Source organism: Onychostruthus taczanowskii, unplaced genomic scaffold (genome assembly GCF_017590055.1).
Source record: "Onychostruthus taczanowskii isolate IOZ18803 unplaced genomic scaffold, ASM1759005v1 scaffold63, whole genome shotgun sequence".
Taxonomy (NCBI): Eukaryota; Metazoa; Chordata; class Aves; order Passeriformes; family Passeridae; genus Onychostruthus; species Onychostruthus taczanowskii.
Window position 1 is genome coordinate 1,941,529 of NW_024504012.1, and position 22,821 is coordinate 1,964,349.

Genomic DNA, 22,821 nt, shown 5'->3' on the forward strand with positions numbered 1-22,821 from the left:
GAACAGCTTTTCATGGGACAAAAGTGGTACAGAACAGGCCACAGAACATGATTAATATCCTGACATTGAAGTTTTGATCTCTTTTTCCATTACTTGAGTCAGCTTTGAGGTGGTCCTCCTTGTTGCATGTGACAGGGGTCAATTGATCCCTGATTTGGGTCAGTTTTGTTAATTGAATAGCTCGAGTACTAATTATGCTTCTCTTAAGTTTGATACTTGTTATTTAAGGCTTTTCTCTTTTAAATTGAAGGGTGACGTTACTGCTTGCTGATCTTCTAGTCTTCAATGTTTTATATAGTTCTTTTCAGACCGAGAGTGCAACAAATGAAATTTTGAACAGAAGTCTCCTTCTGTTTCATCAGACTTGCACTATTAAATGTGAGGTGGTCAGGCTTTAAAAGAACTTGCCTTTAAAGTGGAGCCAGGGTAGAGGAAGTCATTCATTTAGTTGATGGATGTGCTGATTGCTGAGGTTGAAGGTCCTACGTTTGTGTTTCTGATGGTGATTTTTTTTCCCCCCTTCTGTTACATCAGGGATTTATATAGTTCTCTGTCTTACCACAGTTCTAGCCAGCTTGAGGCCAAGCAGCTGCTGTCGAGTTTGGAGCTGAGTGAAGCAGAAGGGAAGAGTGAACTCCCAGCTTGCCTGGCGCACGAGCGGGACGAGCGGGATCGGCACAGCAGAGCCTTTGACAGCCCCTTCCCTTCTGCTGCAGAGGAGACCATCGTGAGGTACCTGAATGACCGACCAACAATCAATGCCTTGCAGAGTAACGAGCCATTTCCTAGGCTTGCAGCACTTTCAAGACTGGAAGAAGAAAAAAACAGTGGCTCCAGGGGAGATGAAAGTAGCTCTAGGGCTTCTCAGAGTATCACATCCCAGGACAGTGAACTGAAAGTGTCTTCCCCTTCTGCCACGAGTATTTGCAGTGCTCATAGGCTGGAAATCCTGAAGCAGCGGCAGCACGATGCCAAGTTGGAGAAGCTGAAGGAGAGGATCCGAAAGCAGTGGGAGCATTCTGAGGAGCTCAGTGGCAGAGGGCAGCACGTGGGGTATGCTGAGCAACCTGTTGTGGTCACTAACATGGAGAACACGGTGACTCCCAAGGTCAGGAAGGTGACAGCCGTGTCTGCTGCTCCATCATACAGAGGTATGGAGGTGCAGATCCCCTCCCTGCTGGGTGTATGGGATGAGGGAGCAGAGTTCAATCCACCGAGCAACATTTCAAACCATAGACCTGGCTCATAGCTCTCTTTGGGCAATATGGGAGTGCATGGTTTCATCACAGATCACAAGGAAAAAGAAATTCTTTCTAAATTACTGAAGTGCGAATTCCTTTGAAGTTTTCCTGTCTCTTAGAATTACTATAAAAAGAAGCTCACTGGTCTTTGGGTTGATTGCAGTAATTTTTTTTATGCTCTCAGAGCTTAGTAACATTGTATTGATGGAAAAAGCATTTTTAATAATCTTTTCCTCACCCCTTCTGCTAATTTTCAGCTGCAAGCAAGTGGCAGACTGGTGTATTGCTTTCTTCTAATTTAGCATTAGAAATTCACATAGTTAGTTTTTTACTTGGCAGTTTCCCATCCCTTCCACTCTAACAAAGCTGTATTTACATTTTATGAAGTTATTTTAAACTCTTGAATTGTTTACTTTCAGGTTTCAATCCTGCTGAAACAAGGATTCGCGCTCCAGATGGAAAGATCTGGCATGCAGACGAGTTTCGTATTGGTCGGGAGCTTTACAGAGATATTGCACTCCAGTTAAAAGGTGAGCCACAAGTGGAATTGATTAAGCCACAAAACTTTCTCTAAAAGGCAGAGAAATATATTTTGTACAAGTCTACAAAGTCATGGGAAGAAAAAATTGAAGGAATGGTTGTTGAATATATTGTAATTCTCTCCATGGGAGGAATAATTTACTGAACACTAAAACAACAACAAAATTAGTCTTTCTCCCAGTTCTCTCATTCAAATACTTCTAATAATAAAACAGTACTGAAAAGAATGTCAAGTAATGGCATTTCTTTGAAACAGGAAAAAAGAAAAGTCTCCATTAGAATAACTGTTGTTTAATTTTGTGGCTTTTTTGTACGTTTGCATGAATGAGTACAATTTCCTGGTTAAAAGGACAAAACCCACTTCTAGTTTCTGTTTTCAAATGTACTGCTCCAAGACACAATCTTTATACATCTTCCACTCTGAAAAACTGCAGTACCATTGGCAGCTCTTGTCTCTGGGTGAGCTGGAGTAGGATGCCCAAGTGTGCTTTTTTAATTTGCTGGGCTGGTTACAGTGAAGTGCTGTAAGCTTGAATTGCCTCTGACTGACTGAGCTGGGGGAGGGGGAAGAGATCAGGTGAATAAAATGGAAGGAAATGGAAAATGAAAACCCCAGAGAACCTTCAGTTTTGCAGTAAGAGCTTACTTATGGACAATAACTTTGCTCAAAACATTTAAGACTAAAGGAAAATGCATTGAGATTTAAATCTGTAGGTACCTGTGTAGTAATAAACCAATTTGTCTTTTTTCCTTGTACAACTCAATAAGTTACTGAGGACTCTTTATGGAATCACTCATAAAAAAATTGTTCAGAAAGAAAAGATGCTCTTTTTCAATAAAATTAGTTTGCAAATACGCTATTCAGAGCAGTCTGTGAAATTAGTGCCAAATTTCCACAGACTTTTAATCTACACTAGCTTTTTTTTTTTTTTTTTTTTTTACTTTTGGCAAGCATGACAAGCTCTTTATAGAAATTCAAATATTTTTTAAAGCTTTGTTGAAGAGCTCCAATTAAAAGGCATTTGGATTATGTGTCCAGTGCCTACAAAAGGAAGGAGCTGTGTGTGTGTTGATCCACACTTCTGTCCTGATGCCATGTGTAGAGCAGCTGTTGTGGAACGTGTCTCCTTTCTGAGCTGAAAAGATTATGCTGAATAGCTGATTGCTAGTAAACAAACACTGGTGCTGCACATAATATGTACTGTAAATGTATTTTTAGGTTGTCAGATTATCTATCCATGTGTTACTTCTGTATTAAATTTACACCATGTGGTGTTTTGGGTGTGTACAATCAGTTATATCAGAACTGTTCTTTGCTCTCTAGTGCTGAAATAATCTGTTATATCTCTAATATCTACAGCAGCACTATTCTTTCCAACAAAAAGATTTTTATGTACAAGCATAGACCATACGGGATGTCTTCATCTTTGTATAGCAGTTAGGCTAAAGGATATTGTATGGACCCCAAGTTTCCAGTGATTTTGTCTTAAAGATGTTCAGGATTTGCCACTAGAACAAAATTGCTGTAATAGGAGCAGAGTGAGAAGCAGCCTGTACTTTCCTGGAGTCAGGAAAGGACAGTGAGTAGGATGTTAACTTTCTGCAAATGCAATCACTGTGGCTTCTGGTACTCAGTGCATTGATTGAATTACCTGCTCTTGTCAGCCTTAAAGGCAGCTAGAAAGTTTGTAAGGAAAGGGTGCTAAGGGTGAGAAAAACTCTAAAAATTCCATTCTTACATCTTTGCAATAAAACCTCCTGTTCTTCCTCTGATGCTTCCTATGGACATGCATCAGAGAGTGGATTCACATGAAATTAGGGGCTGTAAATGTTTGCATTGGCATCTAAATAAAGCTTCAGATCTGTCCATAGAGGGGGTTACATCTTGGTTTTTTTAGGTTATCTGATCCCATTCTTTAATGAGGAGGAACCAGAAAACAGTGGTAACAGTGGCCACAACGTTCCTGATGTGCTGGATGTGCTGTCATGCATTAATGTGGAAGCAGCAGCCCTTGTGTTCAGGAACTACATGTCCTTGTGGAACATTAGAGCAGTAAAATGTACTATCTGTAGCAGAAGAGAACCAACAGTTGTTTATATTAAACTGCCAGCATTTCTTTTAGAATTGAAAGTTAACTTTGTAAATATCTGTCATGGCCTTGCTGTAGCTTCATTGCCTTCCAGTGCATAGGTAAACAGACCTCAATTCAAAATTCTGTGAGGATTTTAAAGTGCTGGACTGGAAGTCATTGATCTGAGTGTGTAATGTGGGAAAGTCAGTGAATTCTGTTGTGTTTCTCTGAGTTCTGGTTTTTCAAATGCTGAAGCAAGCTTGTTATTCTATGTTCTCCCCTGTGGGATATCACTTAACAGCTTTTGTTTGTTTTTAGAGGATTCCACAGTGAAAGGAAAATCTAGTGAGCGAAACAAAGAGAAGAAAGCTGCAAGACCAGTGCGGAAGGTGCAAAAACTGACACGATTGTCAAGTCCAGAGTCCAAACAAGGTGACTATTTCTGCTGTAGAGGGAGGATTGTTACATGTCCTTCAGAGATGAGTTTTGTCTCAAGAAAGAATAACAAAAGTGTATTCCTTTAAAAGACTTCTTAGATGTGCAACAGTCCTGTTGTAGTGAGTTTGTGCACTGTACTGCATTGGGGGTTGTGTATGGTTTTGTTGTTGGTTGGTGGCTTTGTGCACTTTTTTTGTGGTTTATTTTAATTTTTTGTCTTTCCACTTGCTGTGTGCACCTTGAGGAAACTGCTGCAGAGTGTGGGTTTCTTGTGGGGAGAAGTATCCTTAGGTATCTGTCAGGGTAATGTAGACAAAAACAAGCAGTAGCTCTGCTCTGGATCCTGTCTCTGTTTGGCCTGTGATGAAGCTTGTTAAAGCCTGACCCATGGCTCAGTCAGCAATTCTGTGACATGATATTAAAATCAGTGCCAGTGGGACTTGCCAAGTTGCTTTCCTGTCAGGTGAGGAGGGGCTGCAGTCAAAGGTGTTTTCTTGGATGGTTTCTCAGTGGGGAAGCAGAGAACAGCATGCTCCTGTTTCTTCTCTGGTTGTTGTACTTCCATGTTTCAAGTTGTTGCTATTCTACACCTTCAGTTCTGGCTTTTTCAGTTGGTGAAAGAATGTAAACACACATTCCCTGAGTAGTCTTCCAAATATTGGTATTTTTAAATAAATGTTTATTTCTTTTACCAGCTGATAACTTTTCCCCACTGTTGTCTGACAGTTGCACTGATTGTTAAATACAATTTAATTATTTAGAGAAGATGATGCAAGCAGGTTTCTCTAGAGCAGTGCCTTAGAGAAGAAAATAAAATTAAACATGTGTGGAATTCTGACGGCGCTTCTTAGTTTTCCAGTTGTGTGAATCTTTGATATTGGCAGCAAAAGAATAGGAAGACTTCCAGATATGCTTCGTATTTGGTTTTAGTTTTCATACAAAGTGAAGCGCTATGGCTGCAATCACACACAGAGCAATTTATTTTCTTTAAATATATGCAAGTTTAGGCACCTTTTGAACCCCTCTTAAGGTTTTCTACTTTCCTTATGTGCGGTGACTCATAATCTGTAAACATTTTGAAGAAAAAAAAGCAGCTTTAAAAATTGCTACAAAGGAATTTTAGAGAGTGAATATGTGCTTTTTCATGCTGTAAATCCTGCTTATGAATATTTTGTGGTGAGGAATACTAATACTTGAAGTGATAAGCATGGATTTGCTCCCTCCTGTGCTGATCAATCCCTAGTTAAGGAATCACACTCAGCTGTCTTATACATTTATGACAGCTCCAAGTGAGGGAGGAACACAGGACAGCCCCAACAATCTCACCCTGTGCCTGAGAGTGTTGTTCAAACCCTTCTTGAGCTCCATCAGTCTGGGACTGTGACCAGTTCTCTGGGGAACCTGTTCAGTGCCCAGACACCCTCTGAATGAAGAATCTTTTCCTAATATCCAACCTAACCCTGCCCTGACACAACTTCATGCCATTTCCTTGGGTCCTGTCACTGGACACTGTCCTGTCTCCTCCGTGGAGAGGAGATCAGTGCCCACTCTTCTGCTTTCCCATGTGAGGAAATCCTCTGTGCCTTCAAGGGAGTCAACAGCTGTAAGCTCCATCCCCTCCATTATATACAAAGCCACCCCCTGTTGTAATGGATTAAATGGGTGGAAAATGATAGCCTGAAATCCCTGGAAGATAAGAACCAGCTCTAAGTGTCATGTCCAAGCTGGTCCATCCTCCAGTCATTGCAGTAAGAAACTGCTTGCCATGGCCAAGGCTATTAATAGCCATGGCTCGTGTTCTGCCCCGTTGGCGTGTTTCAGTTAGACAGCTGACTGGAGATGGAAGGTGACACTCTACACTGGCTCTGTAAACACACACAGAACTGATGTGAGAGCAGTGAGTTGTGCAGGAGAGCCCCTTTGGCTGATGCCTCTGTTTCAGACAGGCTTGTAGTGGCGTGTTTCAAGTGACAGCTCTTTTATAAAATACTTGGATAATTTACAATGCAGACAAGGAGTTCTGCCCGCAAAGGGTTGAGTAGTGGGCTGCAGACTTCTAGGTTAAAATAACAACAAGAAAGGGGGTTGGAAACTGAGGACTGGGATTGCCAAAACAGTTACTCTGCTGTGCAGGATTTCACTTGACATTGTTGGTATCCTGTCTTCAAAGTGCTCTTGGGCTCAGTACAGTGTCTTTTTTGTTTGTCTGTGGTGATCTCATGCTGCAGTGGCTCGGTTTCTTTAGGCAGAGCACTTGGAAATAGAGCCTGAAATGGAATTGTTAAAAATCAACTGCAAATTACATATTCAAGTTAGGTGCTTTTCTGGCAATTAAATACCCCTGAAAGGTCTGATTAATTTACAGATCATTAATTATCTGAATTACCTAACTAAATTTTCTTTTTTTATGCTGTCTCCAGAGCAGTTCCAAAGCACTTTTAAGGTTATTATTAAAAAACAAAATATTAGTATTGGAAGTTAGTGTGTTGAAAGGGAAGTTGAATAAACCTATCATTTAATCTACCCAATATTAGGTAAAGATGCCACCATAACCGGTTGTTATCATTTAATTATATGTGAGATGATAAAATAATCCTAGAATATTTTGATTGGGTTTCTGTCACCTGTAAGGTATTTTGTCCTTGAATTAAGTTTCCACTAATAGGGTTTATTCTTAACTGTTTTTGGTGCTGGAACAGAAGTCCCAGCTAAGGGACACTGAGTTAGCATTGGTGTAAAATGTCTGCTGCTTGATACTTTTTAACCTCCTCACAAGACATATCTCACCAATTAACTATTTGTAAAAGCCTTTCAAGTAGTTTTTAGTAGGTTTTTTTCCTAGAGTATTAGCTAATATTATTTTGATAGGAAGCTTAAGGCATATTTATATCTCACCTTTATTTTGTTCCTCTTATTACAACAATTTAGTTGCTTTTATGTTTTTATTTCTTATTTTCCATTTTGAGTCGTGGTGAGCAACTCTAGAACTATTACCCCTGTCCCTAGTAAGGGACATATATATTTTAGACCTGCATAACCCATTCTTCTTTTTTAAATCACTTTTTGTAGGGCTTTAATGTGCTGCAGTGTGTTTTGGGTGTTACCCTGGACATCAGTGTTCTGGCTGTTTGTGTCACTGCAGCTGTACCACTAATGCAGAATTAAATGGTGCAGAAATGATGAATGGCTGCAATGATACTTCTTTCTGATCCCATGGCAAATCCTCTAGAGCTTGGCTTTTGTTTATTCTTTATTTTGAAGGTGGAAACTATGTGATAAGTGCATCCTCCTGGCGGGAGGGACAAAAGCTGGTAAAAAAGATCCTGGGTCCAGCTCCCAGAATAGAACAGGACAGGAGAGCTGTATCCAGTGACAGAACAGGCCGAGAGAGAGCTGCCAAGTCTGGTAGGTAGTTCTTTTATCAATGGACTTACTTCATTTTACTTTATTACAGAACTCTGCATGTCTGCAGACTAGAATTCTATCTAATTCTGAGGTAGAATGTTCTGAGATAGAAGTTTCTTATCAAAATTACTCCTATTTTTAACCTAGAATTTGAGGGAGGTGGGGGGAAATTTTGCTCACAGCCATGGTTGGGGTGCATAACCTCTGTTCTTGGGTGCAATATGGACTTTTTTTGGTGTCATGGTCCCTGCACATGGGACTTGAGGGGTAGTATGTGCTGCAAGGGTGCTTGGGGTATCTGGAAAAGATGAGATATAGGCTGCAACCAAAAAAATGGACCACCTGCAATCTGTCTTTGCCTCTTGAAGCCAGTGGGGAAAGGAATGGCTAGCAGTGGTCCACAGGCCAGATGAATTTTTCAGGTGTGCTGTACATAATCCATAAGCTGTGATTGAGCATCCCAGTTTAACAGGAGATGTGGTTCTTCCAGATGCAGTTTAATGTCATCCATGTGCATCATAAATATTTATTGATTCCTCCACCAGCCTTTTTCAGAATTTATCCAGAATCTCAGGCAGGACAAATAAGGCATGCTGGGAACTGCTGTGCTTCTTATGCCTGTGAGGTGGTGAGGCTGGTGAGATAGAAAGGGTGTGGGCTCAGTCTGAGCAGGGGCTGCCACATTCAGGCTGTTGACACCAGAGGAAGCAAAGACATGTTTACTGTGAGATCTGCACTCCTCCCTCATCCTTGTTTTTGCAGCTGTTTCCCAAATTTGATTGTTACCTGACATTTGACATCTCATTCTTTAGCAGGCTGCATTGGAAGGACAGGTTCTGATTCTAGATTGGATGTTACCCGTAAAAGCTCTTCAAGAAGTTCTGAAAGGTCAAGAAGTAAAGTACGGTCTGAGACCAATGTGAGAACACTGGAAGCTGCTCTTCCAGGTGATAACCAAGAAGATCATGCCTCTGTAAACAAGGATTTCCTGCCCGTGGAGATACGTGGAATTCTTGATGACCTGCAGTTGGATTCCATGAGTACAAAGCAAGAGACAGATGTGGAAAAACAGAATCAGAAATGTGTTTTGCCTACTCAAACTCAGAGGAGCCACAGCCCGACCAAAAGGAAACCGGACAAGGTAGCGGCCGGTGAGGAGCCTCAGGTGATCTCTAAGAAACGCCACTATGACAGTGATGAGGTTCGGCAGTACATCATCAGGCAGCAGGAGGAGAGGAAGAAGAAGCAGAATGAAGAGAAGAAAGCACAAAAGGAGGCAACAGAGCAGAAGAACAAAAGGCTCCAAGAGCTCTACAGAAAGCAGAAGGAGGCTGTTACTAAAGTGAAGAATGTGCCTCCTCCTGAGCCTTCAGCAGCCAAACGGTTACAGGAAACCTATTCCAAATTCTTGCTGGAACGAACACTTTTAGAAGAGCCACCTCAGCTGCCTACGGTGCAGGAAACACAGGTACAGCTGATTCACTAACTTAAGGTCTTGCAGTTGTTTGCAGGAACAGGAGCTCGTATGTTTAGGGAGGTTGTGCCTTGTGCTGTTCTGATAGTTATCAGTTAAGAAAAAAGAGCAAATCAAAATGTATAGCTTTGCTTAAACAGAGTGATTTCAATGTGCAGCCTCTTTGCCAGTGGCTGCTTTTTGGCCCAGCAAGGCCTGCTAGAAAGTTGACTGAAAATCATCTTTCTATTTTAAAGAGAAGCTGAATTCTGGATATTAGCTTTTCAATTGTAATGAGGCAAGAGCTCCTAAACTCTGACATACTTTAGAAAATGCATTTTTCTGGTTGTCTTCATCTCTAGCCCAGACCTGGTTATCAACCATCTGGGGAATCTGACAAAGAAAACAAGGCTCAAGAGCGTCCTCCGAGTGCATCTTCTAGCAGTGACATGTCCCTTTCAGAACCACAGCTGCCGCTTCTGAGGTGAGCAGATGGGGCCTTGGGGGAGAGAGGAAAGTGCTCCTGCTTTCATCTCTGAGAGGAGAAAATAGCCTTGGCTCTTGAGTTCCTGTTCCAGTGAGAGTGATTGTCTTTACATCAGTTACAGCATTTTCCTCACAGTAAAGAGGAAACTGATGCAGGAAACCATATGAAAATTTTGGCTATGGCTGATTTGCCAGTGTGCAAGTGAAGTGAATAGTGGTTGCTGATAATGTTTTGTTGACGTCAGTGGGATGTGTATTTCATATTGGGACACTCTTATTTCCTCTGCCATTGCCATTGGGCAAAATCACATGAATGTATTTGTTGATTTTTCTTACTTGATTTGCACTGTGTTGCTGTTTGATCTATTGTCTTGGATTCAGCATTAGTTACTCTCTATGAAGTACCAAACACCTCAGCTTCTGCTTGGAACTAGCCTTTGCCTCTTTCTTTTCAAGCAGCTTTCCCAGTTTTGAATTGTTCAGTGTATTATCAAAGTTTTCTTAGTGCAAGTCAAGATGCCTGACCAAACACTTAGATGTAAGGAACTAAAAATCCTGAAGTTTCTTGGATATCCTTAATATCCTATTGTGCAACTGTCTTCATTTTAAACTACATAATGAATGTCTGCTTCTTAAATGTATACTTGCTTCAGAATGTGTACTCTGACTTAGTAAGTGCAATGAGACCTGTCTCCCTTCTAGAAAAGTTGAAGGAAGCTCACTGGGAATGCCATGTACTACTGTGTATAGAACAAAAACCTAAACCCTATGGTAAATGCTGTTATTGTAACATCATAAAGAAAAGATGTAATTGCTAATAGTAGAGGAGAGGTGAGACTCACAGGACTGCATAAGCTATTCACAGACCCTCATAGTCATCAGAGAATAAGTTTTTTTGGGGAACTTTTGGGGTGTTCTGGACATGGGCAGGTAATACTGAAAAAAAATTTCTCCTTTTTGGAGTCAGGAAGTTTTTGGACAAGACTGCTGACAGTGAAAAACCTCAGCTTGTTACAACCCTGAAATAAAGAGCACACCATCAATGGCATTTCAGATTTGGGAGGTGCTGTGTTGTTTGGTTTGTTGGTTTTTTTACTAAATAACATTGTGTTTACTGTCCCATTCCCTGCCCCTCTGATTCCACCGAAAAGTATTTTGTCCTGAAATTAAATCTGTGGCAATAATGCTTTAATCTGAGACATCAATACTTGTGTAAATCATCAACTAAATGTTGACTTTTCATTTCAGGAGCGACCTGATGGAGCCTCCATGGGTACAGCCAGACAGGTTGAGCCCAAGAGTCCAGCTCCCCCACCCACAAGCTCTCTTGGGCTCAAGTGGAGGTCCTTGTTCCCAGCACTGGAGTTTGGAGCAGATGGACCTTCTGTCAAAGGAGTGTGATGCGATGTTGGCAGGCAGGAGGAGCCATTCTGCCCCCGTGGGGTCCCTGATGCCTCAGTTGTACCTGAATTCATCTGCTGCACAGGAAAACCTCTTGGTAAAACCTTCTGCCAGCCAGTATAAGAGCAAATTAGATCGCCTTGAAGCTTTGAAAGCTACAGCTGCTTCCCTTTCTAGCAGGATTGAAACTGAAGCCAAAAAGTTGGCTGGTGCTGGTATCAACTATGGAGCCACGTGGAACTCAGAATTTGTGCAAGAAAACCAGGATGAGGGACGGTGGGCAAAGGCTGTGAGTCCTCCTGTGAGGGAGGAAAACGAAAATACTTTTTCAGCCAGAATTCAAAGGATGTTGGGTGCCTGTGTGTCTCATACAGCCTTTGATGACAGCCTTCCTGGGGTAGGCAACCTTAGTGAGTTTAAAAAACTCCCTGAGACCATCAGACCAATTACTGATGTAATCAGCCTTGGATTGAGGTCTCCTGCTGCCAACAGGCATGAAGGGATCCTGGGACATTTATCCAAGAGGCAGATGGACTCCCCAGGGCGCGAGAACCAGGCATATCCTCTGAGCAAAGCCGTTACTCCTCACGAGTCCAGCATTGACTCCATCAGCGAAGGGCCTCTCCTGAGTGATGAAAACCTCTCAGAAGAGGAAGGAGACCAGCACAAGCAGCTGCCACTGAAGATGTTGGAGACATTAAAAGAGAAGGACTTTTGCATTCGGGAGAGAAATGCTTTTGAGCCCATAAAGGAGTTTCAGAAAGCAGCTGAGAGGTACTCCCCACTTTTCACTCAGACAAGTGACGCACACAGCAAGGGGCCCTGGGAGGAGCTGGCCAAGGGAAGTCCCCACAGTGTCATCAACATCTTTGCAAAGAATTACCAACTTCATGGAAAAGGTAAAAATGGAAACATTTCTCGAAGTTCTTGTGAATTTTCGCAGTCCCATTGCTCCTTGCTCTTCATACTTCACAGATTGTGCTTTCAGAGTTCTCAAATATGAATCTATGTAAGACATGATTTACAACTGTCTCATGCAGGATGCTTTTTTATTTTCACTTTTTGTACAAATTTATTCCTCTTTTTGTTAGTACTTTGTCTCTGCCCTGGAGCTCCTCATTCTGAGGAGGAATGTTTTCTGAGAAGTTGATTTCTATCTTGTGTTTTTTCTCAATTATTTTTACCTTCATATTATTTTCTTTAAAATGATTGCATGAAATTTTCCACAGATGACTCGACTCTAAAGCACTGTGCTCTTCAGGAATGTTTTGGTTGGAGTATGTTAATGAAGTAAAGAACTCAATAATTTACAAAAAGAGAAGGACTGTGCTTGTTATGTTGTGTTAAAACTGCCATGGCACTGCTGTTCTCCTGATGCTTTTTTGTTTGAAAGGAAGTCACTGTAACTCATGGTTGGGGGCATTTAAATTCCTATTACCTATTTGATGTATGTGTTTGTTATAATTTTTGTCCTCTCCCTTCTCTCTCCACACCTCAGTGTTTGAAGAAAGGCTGACCGATGGCTCTGCCCCCCTGCGCCCTCTGCTCCCTGCCATGAGCCCTCCAGAGAGCGTGGCTTCTTACGAGGATGACTTTGCCTCATCGCAGGGGAGCAGCACTTTAACAGACAAGAAGATTTCACGTGACCTCAGGTAACTCTGTTAGACTTCCTAGAAAAATAAAAGTGCAGAATTCGAGAGAAAATAGTTAATACAAGATTTGGTTCGTAATATGCTGGATATCTTTTCTGCTGTGCTGTACTATACTAGTTGAAATGATGAAGTACTTTCTTAGGACCTTGCAGTTAATAAAACAGCCAACATAGTTCAGATGGAGTCAAGTGTTCCTGTTCCAGAGTTCAGTATTCTTGTTCTCTGTCTAATTTTTGCTGTTCTTTAGCCTGGACAGGTAGCTTTAGACAAGATTTTTTTCCTTTTTAGTCTATTGAAAATTAGTTCTCTGATATGTGTGGCTGCAGTAATGCTCAGTTGGGTAGTCTTGTAATTCAGAAAAATAGAAAAGCTATTTTAAGTCTGAAAATGCCTTCAGTACTTCAAAACTTTGTGGTTAATCTGTAATTGCTTTCAGGAAGCATTTGTCAGTGCTTACTTAGTAATGGATACATAAACTGTCTGTAAGAGTTTTTAAAAGCTTTTGTTCAGATTAAAATTTGAAGACTCTAGATCCTAGACTCTCCATGTTTACTACAAGGCTTCCTGAATTTTCCAAGACCCTCTTTTTTGTAATGAGCTATATTTATATCTTTTGGGCACCTTGGGGGAGGCCACAAGTGTGTTTGTACCAGTGATACTTCAGAATAAAAGAAGTTAAATGGCACTTTGCACTCTGAAAATTATTCTTTCTGATTAAAACTTCTTTCTTCTGCTGGTATTATTTAGTGTATGATGATGCATTGGCATCTCTTTTTTGCAAGTCTTTTTTAATCCTTTATTGAAAATTGCTCTTATTTCTGGCAGCTGACATCTGTATGCCCAGAGATTATCTGAAAGGCAGTCACATTTTGAGTCATTCTTACGTTGTTCAGATTTGCAGTCAAATAGCTCTTAAGAGTTAAAATTGGAGAGGACAGTTGCTATCCATCTTTCAGTGTTCCATATTATTGGAAGCATGTTCCAGTGTGTTCAATATCATATCAAACTTGCCAATGCCTTAGCTGTCATAGTTTTTAATCTCAAAACCAATGCTTTTCTAGATGAGCTGAGTAGTGCAGTTTAGTCATCTGTCTCAAATTCAAAGTGTGGTGTGTAACATGGGAGCTGGAGGTCCTTAATCACCACCAGTGTGCTCCTTTCTAGCGTTGGTGGCAGCAGTAATTCAAGCATTCAGGAAGAAATTCCCAGTAGGAAGTCTCCCCTTGAGCCTCGCTCTGTGGATCTCGGTTCTCAGCACTCGTCTGCACCCCGCTCTGCAGCATCTTCCCGCTCATCTGCTTCCTCCAAAAAGAGGGGCAAAAAGGAAAGTAAGTGCAATACTTGGCTGTGGAGGATCCTTTTGTATTAAGGCTTTTCTTGTTAGGAAAATTGCAGTACTACATACCTGGAAACTGTAATCTAATACTGATAGAATGATTGATTTATTCCTCCAGTGATTCCTTCTTAGATTCTTTTCGACTTTGGTTATTCTCTAACCTTAAAATACAGTCATTTAAAGTTGAATAAGCAAGAGGTTGTTAACAGCATTGAAAAGTTTGCTAAACCAGCCTTCTGATAAATAAGTTAAATTATTGTTGTGTGGGAACTAACCTTAGATTCTATACTGGGAAAATGCCAATAGGCTTCTGAGTTAGGGTTATGTTTGTGAAGGTGACAACAATTTTACCTGAATGCCTTGTCTTTAGATCACAGTTAGTTTTCACCAGGGCACAAATTAATAAATACATTGGTTTTGAGCCCATAAAGGTACATAACAAAAGCATGAAGAAACTTGAGGCTTGGTGCACCCATAGTATATAAGCAGTGGATAAAAAAAAGCTAGGTTTTAAGCCAATAGAAACATGAGAAAAACAGGATTAGGTATTCTAAATTATCTCTCTTGCTGTTTTTTTAAAGTTCTTTACCTTTCCCCCAAAAAGCTAGCTGTGTTCTGATTATTAGTAGCAAAGAATCAAATATGTGTTTTCCTTATTTAAACTGATGGTGTGCTGAAATGAAAGCTGAGTGACAGTTTTGGCAGTGAACACAATATATAGAAGAGCTTCATTGCCAGTTCTACATTTCTTACTTGTTGGATCTATAGACTTCTAACTCAGAGGCTGCTTTTATCAGGGAAAAACTTCTCATTTCATTGTTTTGGGGCTTGTGATGCTGAGGTATTCACATGTAGAACCAAATAAACTTTTGACACTGTTGTTGCTTCTTAGGGTTGGATGCTTTCAATGGAAGCTCTCACCACTTTTCTGTGGAAGAAGATAAAATACTGTCTGAATTAGAGAGGGGATCCCAGCAGGCTAAGAAATCCTTATTGAGTAGCAGAATTTCTAATAAAGAGCATGAGCAGAACCCAGATACAGACAGCACTCTGGAAAACTTGTCTGGACACTCCCTGATGAGGTAACAGGAATGTTATGAGACTTTATGCAAATATAATGATGCTTGGTAATGTTACTGGCTGTGTCTTTGGATATGCAAAAGGGAAGTAACAGAACTGGCCAAATGTTAGTAGGATGTGCATGCAGAAAAGATTTCTTCCCTGTACTTTAAATATGAAACCAGGTGTCCTGTCATGTTCGGTACCTTAAGCACTGAAGTATAGTTTTTGTTTCCCTCATCTAGAAAAGGTCATTTAGGAATGTGTCAAGGTTTATTCAACCTGTGCAGTCACCTTTCTTTTTTCAGTAGATACACAGACAATTTTGGCTGTACTTGTGTTCAGCCAATACTCACAAAGCCTATCCAGCTCTCTGAGGTGATGCCTTTTGAGTGATGAAGCCATTCCTGGAAGAGTGTATTAAAAAAAAGAAAGAAACACATGCTTTCTGTTGCAACCTCTTTTTGTCTAGCTAAAAATGCAGTTTTTCTGCTAATTGTCCAATGAAGGTGGTTCTGAAACACTTGGTTTTCACTGCACTTTTTTCTAAAAAGCATCAAACAATTTGAGTGATCTCTCATTCTGCCTTGGTTTAGAGCAGTTCTGAGGTATTGGCTTCTATTGGTGACTGTTGCTGACATCCAGGATTGGGTTTGAAAGGTCCTTTGACCTTCTAAGATGTGCCAAGTAAAACAGAATGTCTTCCCAAAGGATTTAAACAGCCACTGTTAATCCTCTTCAACCTAATAAAATTGAAATAGTAAATTTAAGAAGCATCTCTATAATTTTCTTTGTTTTAAAAAGGAATGTCTTTTCTCAAAAAGTGTTACCATAGTATCTTAACAATTGTTCAAGTCAAGTTTTGGTCTCCATTGCATTTTAGGAGAGAGCTCAAGACTCAAGACAGTGTCTTGTCACAATCAGTTGCATCCATGTGCTGATAGTAAACTGTTCACTTTTTAAAATACAGGTGCAGATGATTGCATCCTGACTTTCTCATGCCAGGCTCCTAACAGGAGGCACTGAAACTGCTTGTCTGGTCATGTAGAACATGAAGATACTCTGTTAATTTTTTTTTTAATTAATGTTTTTGTTTGTGTATGTGCTAACTACGCTTAATAATTGGGGAAAAATAGGGTGCTCTAGAAATTTAACTCTGAATTGGGATTTAGGGACAAAACCCATCTTGTGAGGCCATTTCCTGAAGGTAGACTGGGCCTGTGCAAGCTGAACAGACTGTGCCCTTTGCATGGATCTGTTTGTGTGTAGGAATGGAAGAACAAGGCTCTTCCTTTATTTTGTCAAATGGCTGGACTAGGAGAATTATTGACTTCTTTTGGTTTTTGTTTCTGTAAGTTTCTCAGACAAAGGGAGACCCCAGAAGACACCAACTTCTTCCCCGTCTTCTGGCTCCCAGAAAATGTTGCAGTTGGATTCTGCAGGCAATACAGCAGAAAGAGTCAAGTCACCTGCTGGCTTTTCTGGAGGTGCAGCCCCAGGGCTGAAGCCAAACGTGGCCTTCCCTGACGCGGGCCTGGGAACCGGCAGGCCTGCAGCAGGAGCAGCCTCAACGAGCGGTGAGTATTTGTAAAAACCATGCTGCTGCCAGAGCAGCTACGGCATTTCTCCTTGAGTTTTTGGTGTGGGACGCTGAGGGCGTGAGGGTGAGCAGTGTTTGTTGCCCTGCAGGGTGCATGCGCTTCTCCCCCGCGGGGCTGCAGCACCGTCTGTCAGCGGAGCTGAGCTACCTGAGCGCTCTCGAGGAGTCCGTGCGGCAGCTCTCGGATCTGGAGCGGGTACGAGGCATTTCCCTCGCCCAGCAGGAGAGTGTTTCTTTGGCTCAGATTCTCAAGGTAATGGGGAAATACGTCTTAACCTTTCTCTTTTTTTCTTCTGTTGTTTGTTTGCAAAAAAATTAATCAAGTTAGGGCAAGTTAAGGTTTTGTTAGCAGTGCAGAAAAATCGTAATGGCATGATGGGGCATCTCTGATAATGGCCATTTTTTAGGATGAATGTCTGTTATCTTTCTTATTTTAAGGCGACACCAAGGAAGTAGCTGTTGCTGACTCTCCGTGTTGTGAGACATGAGGCTTGACTCCATTTCAGAACGCTGATTTATTATGTTAAATATTATATTAAAATACTACATTAAGACTATACTAAAAGAACAGAGAGATCAGAAGGCTACAACAAGAACAGAACAGAATAACAAAATCCTGTGACTGCTCACAGCCTTGGCACAGGTGGCTATGATTGGTCATCAATGGAAAACAATCCACATGGACCAATCACGGATGCACCTGTTGCATTCCACAGCAGCAGATAGTAATTGTTTACATTTCTCTCCTGAGTCTGCTCAGCTTCTCAGGAGAGGAAAAATCCCAGCAAAGGATTTTTTATAATATCATGGCTACAAGTAGCTACTCTGGAATATGTGTTGCTAAGATACTCTTAGCTGGAATCACTGTTTTGGTTGTATTCCTTGTTTTGGTTGTGTTCCTCAGATAAAAGCACGATTGTTTCCTTTTATTGATGTTGAGTTCCAGTGCCATGCAGTGTAGTTGTTTGGGCTGGATGATTTTGTTTTATTCCACAAATACAATATTTTTAGCTGAAGTTTCCTTATGTTGACAAGATTGTTTATTCTAGTTTGTTGAATTAATTGATCACCTAAACTCCTGCACTGTGGTAGAAGAGTATGGGGAATGTGCATTACCTCAGAAAGAAAGAGGGTCAGTGGGTTAAAAACTCTGTTTCAGCAGAAGAGACACCCCCAGCAGAGTAGATCCAGGTCTTTAAGAAGGTAGTTGAAACCAGTGGCTGAAGCAAATCACATCTTTACGTTTAACTTGCATGGTTAAAACTTGTTTTCCTGATCTGTAGGCACAACAGCAGCGCCATGAGCGGGACTTGGCTCTTTGGAAAATCAAGGCTGAACAAGAAGCTCTAGAATGTCAGAGACAACTGGAAGAGGCAAGGCAGAAGGCAGCTCAGGTAAGGCTGCCGTTCAAAAATACAGAGTGTGTGAGAGGCAAAATGTTGTAAATAAATCCATGCCTACAGGTATTCTTAATTTGAACCTGTGAACCTATGGAAGTGCCAAAGGGTTTAATACAGCTAAAAGAAACTCTCAAGGGCCTGTTTCAAACTTTTTTCTGCCAGATTTTGAGAAATAAATCTATAGTTACTATAGCCAGGCCATTTTGAAGAACTGAACTGTGTTTTCTGCCTAGGTCCATGCAGAGTCACTGCAGCAGCTGGTGCAGTCACGGCAGGAGGCTGGGCAGGAGCCCCCGTGCAAGGCTGCAGCCAAACAGGCAGAACCTGCCCTGCTCTCTACAGATGCAACTCACCAGCTCCGTGAGGTGAGGCCACAGGGGGAGAAAAAAGCTATTTTACTGCTGTGAATACTTTTTTGCCTTTTAAGTTATTTTTTGTTTGGTGTCATTCCTGGTACAACTTCTTCACTTTCATAACATGACAGATGATAGGACTTCAAAGGAGCTGCTCTGGCATCGTTAGTTAGAAGTCAATCAGCAGCCTTAAATCCCTGTTCCATATTCTTAAGATCTTCCAGTCAATGAACTGTTAAGAAGTTTGTTCTTCCAGGACAGATTGATGACAGTGAATATAGCATCTTCAGTTTGTAAGAGTTGGTCTCCATCAAGAATTGATCCTGTCTCTGTTTCATGTGCAAATTAAATTAGAAAAGCAGAGAATTGCAATTTTGCTTACTGCTGAAGGTAGAACAACAACAAATAAAATTAAAAAAAAAAAAGGAGAAGGGAGAATCTTCAGCAAAACTCTTGACTTGGTGCAGAGTTTGAAGTTTCCTTGTTTTGAATCTCTTTGTTTTTCTTCTGCTATACAGAATATTTATTAGTTTTCAGGGGTTTATATCAGTTTATCAGTTTTTATACTTCTTGTTTCCAGTATGTAGCAGCTGCTTCAAACATGGATAAGGAACACAGTAACCAAGAAATGCTCTTAGTCCATCACAGTTTAGAAACCACTGTGACTGTGGGTCAGTATTATGGGATGGAGTGCAACAGGCTGATGAGTGTGAGCAGAACTGTTTCTTCACAGCTCGTGCATATGTTGGTGCTCGCCAAGGCTGGTTTTATGATGAGTAATGGAATTGTAGAATAATACTGATGTACTTGTTCTGGGCTCTGCCAAATATGTGAAGTTTAAATAATTTTTGAGTAGACAAAATTGGGTTAAAGGAGCACAAAAGCTCAGACACCTCAAATAGATGCAGCGTATTGGTCATTGAGAGTAGATAGTGAAGTCTTGGATAAAAACAAGGAAACATTTGTAGTTTTCAGAGCTGAAGTGGGTGGAAATCAGTTGAGAAACAATGGAGAAGAAACAGGGAAGACAGCTTTTATTTGGTGTAGGGTTTTAACCTCTTCAGGTTTTGATTGGAGTTTGAAGTCTGAGCATAAGAGGTGCTGGTGGAGAGGCTGATGGGGATGACCTGGTCACTGATGCTGGATCAGCAGAGTAGCCTTTCCATCTCTGTTCACAAGTGACTCCAGGTACTCAGTTGAACAGCCATTTGTTTTAATTGGAATGCAGCAGTGGAAACATCTGTCACCAATGTGCTGGGAATATTTTTGAATGTACAGTGTAATTTATTATGTGTAAAGGAATGAAGTATGGAGGAACGTGTATTCACAGAGCCATATGCACCTTTACCACCAGAAGTGACATGTATTGTTACAAACCATTGTAACCCCACATCTTACACAGCTGTTATAGATCACTAAATTGCCTGCCAGAATGATTATTCTCTCTTCCAGAAGCATTTTGATGCTGATAAGCTCACTGTGTTGCCATGTTTTTGCTGTACTCAGATGACAGAGTTAGCACGGGACACTGTCAGTGCCCCGGCTGCTCCAGGCTCCGCCTTGCTCGACCACCAGCGGCAGCACCATTCAGAGTTCATGAAGCAGCTGAGGACCCGAGCTGATACAAACAGGTTTGGCTCGATGTTTCACATCTTGGGAGTGGGGAAGTAAGGTTTGTTAGGTTTTGCTTTACCTATTCTTGCAGCAAATGTTAAGATGTCATAATGAGTGAGCATTAAAGATGAACTTGGATTCCGTCTTTATGCCCTTAATAGTGTACACACACCAAAGGTGACATTAACTGGTTCTGTGAAACTCTACATAATAAGAGTAGAAAAAGATAATCTAAATGTTTTGTGGGATGATTTAACCTAGTTTAAGCTTTAGAAAATCTTTCAGCAGAAATTTTAGCTGTTACTACTTCTAGTAAAGTGATGAAAGCTCATGAAAATTGTATTACTCCTGTGTTTAAGACAATGCAAATTTACCCTAAATGCTTCTCATTTCCAGGAAATGTGAGTCTGGTGCCATACCACAAGGTAAAGAGGAGACAGGTGACTCAAAACAGATGTACTCACCAATGTTTGATAGTTACTCTGAGTCCTCGAGGTCAAAGGTTCATGATCAGAGGTAAGAAGCTTTTTGTGTCCTGTTCACTTACCTGATCTAGTTAGATCCCGTGAAATTTCTCACAGCCCTTCTCTGATCTTGAACTGGAAAAATGTTGTCCTCTGTAGTTCTCCTAACTTCTAAAACAGAATTTCTAACTTAGTCATTCTTCTAAAATCTGAAAGAAAATTTGTTTGCTTTTGTTTATCATCACTACTACTGCCAGGTAAAGGATGTGCATACCTTCAGACCACATGGATTTTAAATTGGAATAAAACCAACAATCAGTAGTTTGATGAAACTTGGAATTTTAAAGTAGCCAAACTGCATTTTGAAACCGAAACCAAACCCTCTGCATGTTGTTTATTGTTGTGATGTTAATCATGGTGTGTACAGTAGTAATGTAACATAAGTATTTTGAAATATGCAAAGTATTTTTAAAAACATAATCTCTGGATAACACAGTAGTACCAGCAGCCGCCAGGAGAGCCCTTCAGTTCCATCCTCTAAGGAGAATGAGAAAAAACTTTCCCGTCATGAGAAGACAGCCAGCAGTATTGAAGAGCAGGCTCAGACTGCTGCAGATGATTCCTTGCCCAGTGACAGTGTTTTGTCCCTGCCAGATGAAAAAGGTTGGCTCTGCTGCTGGTGTGTGATGGGTCTGAAGGTGGGGAGGGGGGAGGGAGGGAGGGTGGTGCTGTTTCAGAATGAATTTCTGAAATAAATGAGGGAAATTGTGTGAAGAAAGCTGAGTCCCAAGTGAATTGTAGTCTCTTAAGAGGTAACACAGAATGGCACAGTGAGATGGGAGCCTTTGATACTCTGCTTTGTTAGCTTAGCCACATGCTCATGTGCTGAACCTATAGGCACAGCAAATATTTCAGCGACTCCAGATGTTTATACCTGTATACACAAATCTGTTAGGTCTCTCAAAGCTGGATAATAGATGTTTTCTAACTCAAAATCACTGTTTGCTAAACACCCATTTTTCAACATTAGTTACCTCCCTGTCTTTCTGACCCCCCTAAAATTAGTGAGATGAGACAGGCTAAAATTGCATTCATGGTGCAAGACTGAGTGGAAAGCAGCTTCCCTGATTTCTCCCTCAGATTCTGCTTCCGTTGCAACAGAGTATTCCCTGAAATTTGATGAGTCCATGACAGAGGATGAGATTGAAGAAAAATCTTTTCGGTCTTTGCTGCCCTCTGAGAGTCATCGCAGAAATAATCTGGAGAAGAAGCGGGGCAGTCGTGATGATTCTGATGAGGAGGTGTCCCCAGACAAAACAGCTCTGTCATCTATCAAGGTAGATGAGGCAATCATATTTAAGTTAAATTAAATTAACTGAGCTGACATGGTTAAGCTGATAAGCTTCAAGTGAGCTGAGCTTGCAGGGTTGAGGATTCTTTTCCTCCCCGTGGTTCTCTGAGCATCTCAAAACAGGGATGTGTGAATCATGCTGTATGTCACTGTTGTTCAAGTGTGATGACTTATGAAACAATCCATCCAGGCCTTTACCTTGTGGCTTAGGAGGAGTGACTTTTTGAGGTAGGTTCTGAAAGTGGATTAAGTCCTCCAACTATACTAACACAGAGCTAGGAAATACAAGAGGTTGCTTCATCTCTCTGGCCAAAGTGGGGACCTCCCAAAACTGTCACACAGGGCAAAAATAGCTGGTCTGCACAGAGCTCAGAGAAAAAACAGCTTCCCTTCCTGCATCTGTTTTTGTGTATCTGTGTATATACACACACAGACATGCACTTTGTAATTGAAAAAAAACCATAGCATTTCTTGGGTTTTGTGCCAACTTTGTCTTCTAGGAGCTAAGCATGCCGTTCTCAGGGGGGCAAGACAGTTTCTCCAAGTTTACCATGGAGATGGTAAGACAGTACATGAAGGAGGAGGAAATGCGAGCAGCTCACCAGTCCTCACTCCTCCGGCTCCGGGAGAAGGCTCTCAAAGAGAAGACCAAGGCTGAGCTGGCATGGCTGGAACACCAGAAAAAGTAAGGCAGCTCTGAATATGCATAACTGCTGACTGACCTTTCCTTCTACTTTTCAAGGTTTTGTTTCCACCTTACCGCTCCCTTATTAAGTATTAATGGTTGAACTAATCTTCTGGCATCAGTATTCTGTACAGTTGTTACTGGGACTTGAGAAGAACAGGACCCAGTTTATAAACATGCTTTGATATTTACATTGAATGGGGCTTGATAGAGAATTTCACTGAAAGAGTGAAATTCTGGAAGAGCAGGTGTTTGTTGTCAGTTGGAGAAG

General features: G+C 41.1%; 1 protein-coding gene across 10 annotated transcripts in view; it reads left to right on the forward strand.

The window, feature by feature from the left end:
• The window catches only part of CEP350 (centrosomal protein 350), a 69,296-nt gene that overhangs the window by 14,221 nt on the left and 32,254 nt on the right, over positions 1 to 22,821 (forward strand). For 3 of the 10 annotated variants that reach the window (XM_041419986.1, XM_041419994.1, XM_041419987.1), the window contains exons 6-24: positions 565 to 1,151; positions 1,661 to 1,771; positions 4,172 to 4,285; positions 7,553 to 7,696; positions 8,509 to 9,164; positions 9,512 to 9,633; positions 10,884 to 11,935; positions 12,535 to 12,688; positions 13,838 to 14,016; positions 14,917 to 15,106; positions 16,440 to 16,660; positions 16,773 to 16,936; positions 17,967 to 18,077; positions 18,317 to 18,448; positions 19,889 to 20,067; positions 20,447 to 20,566; positions 21,011 to 21,177; positions 21,655 to 21,851; positions 22,366 to 22,550. In XM_041419986.1, coding sequence (XP_041275920.1) covers positions 565 to 1,151; positions 1,661 to 1,771; positions 4,172 to 4,285; positions 7,553 to 7,696; positions 8,509 to 9,164; positions 9,512 to 9,633; positions 10,884 to 11,935; positions 12,535 to 12,688; positions 13,838 to 14,016; positions 14,917 to 15,106; positions 16,440 to 16,660; positions 16,773 to 16,936; positions 17,967 to 18,077; positions 18,317 to 18,448; positions 19,889 to 20,067; positions 20,447 to 20,566; positions 21,011 to 21,177; positions 21,655 to 21,851; positions 22,366 to 22,550 — 4,785 coding nt within the window. The remainder of the gene's footprint in view (positions 1 to 564; positions 1,152 to 1,660; positions 1,772 to 4,171; positions 4,286 to 7,552; positions 7,697 to 8,508; positions 9,165 to 9,511; positions 9,634 to 10,883; positions 11,936 to 12,534; positions 12,689 to 13,837; positions 14,017 to 14,916; positions 15,107 to 16,439; positions 16,661 to 16,772; positions 16,937 to 17,966; positions 18,078 to 18,316; positions 18,449 to 19,888; positions 20,068 to 20,446; positions 20,567 to 21,010; positions 21,178 to 21,654; positions 21,852 to 22,365; positions 22,551 to 22,821) is intronic. The other 7 variants (XM_041419991.1, XM_041419995.1, XM_041419990.1 and 4 more) reach the window with 6 other exon arrangements.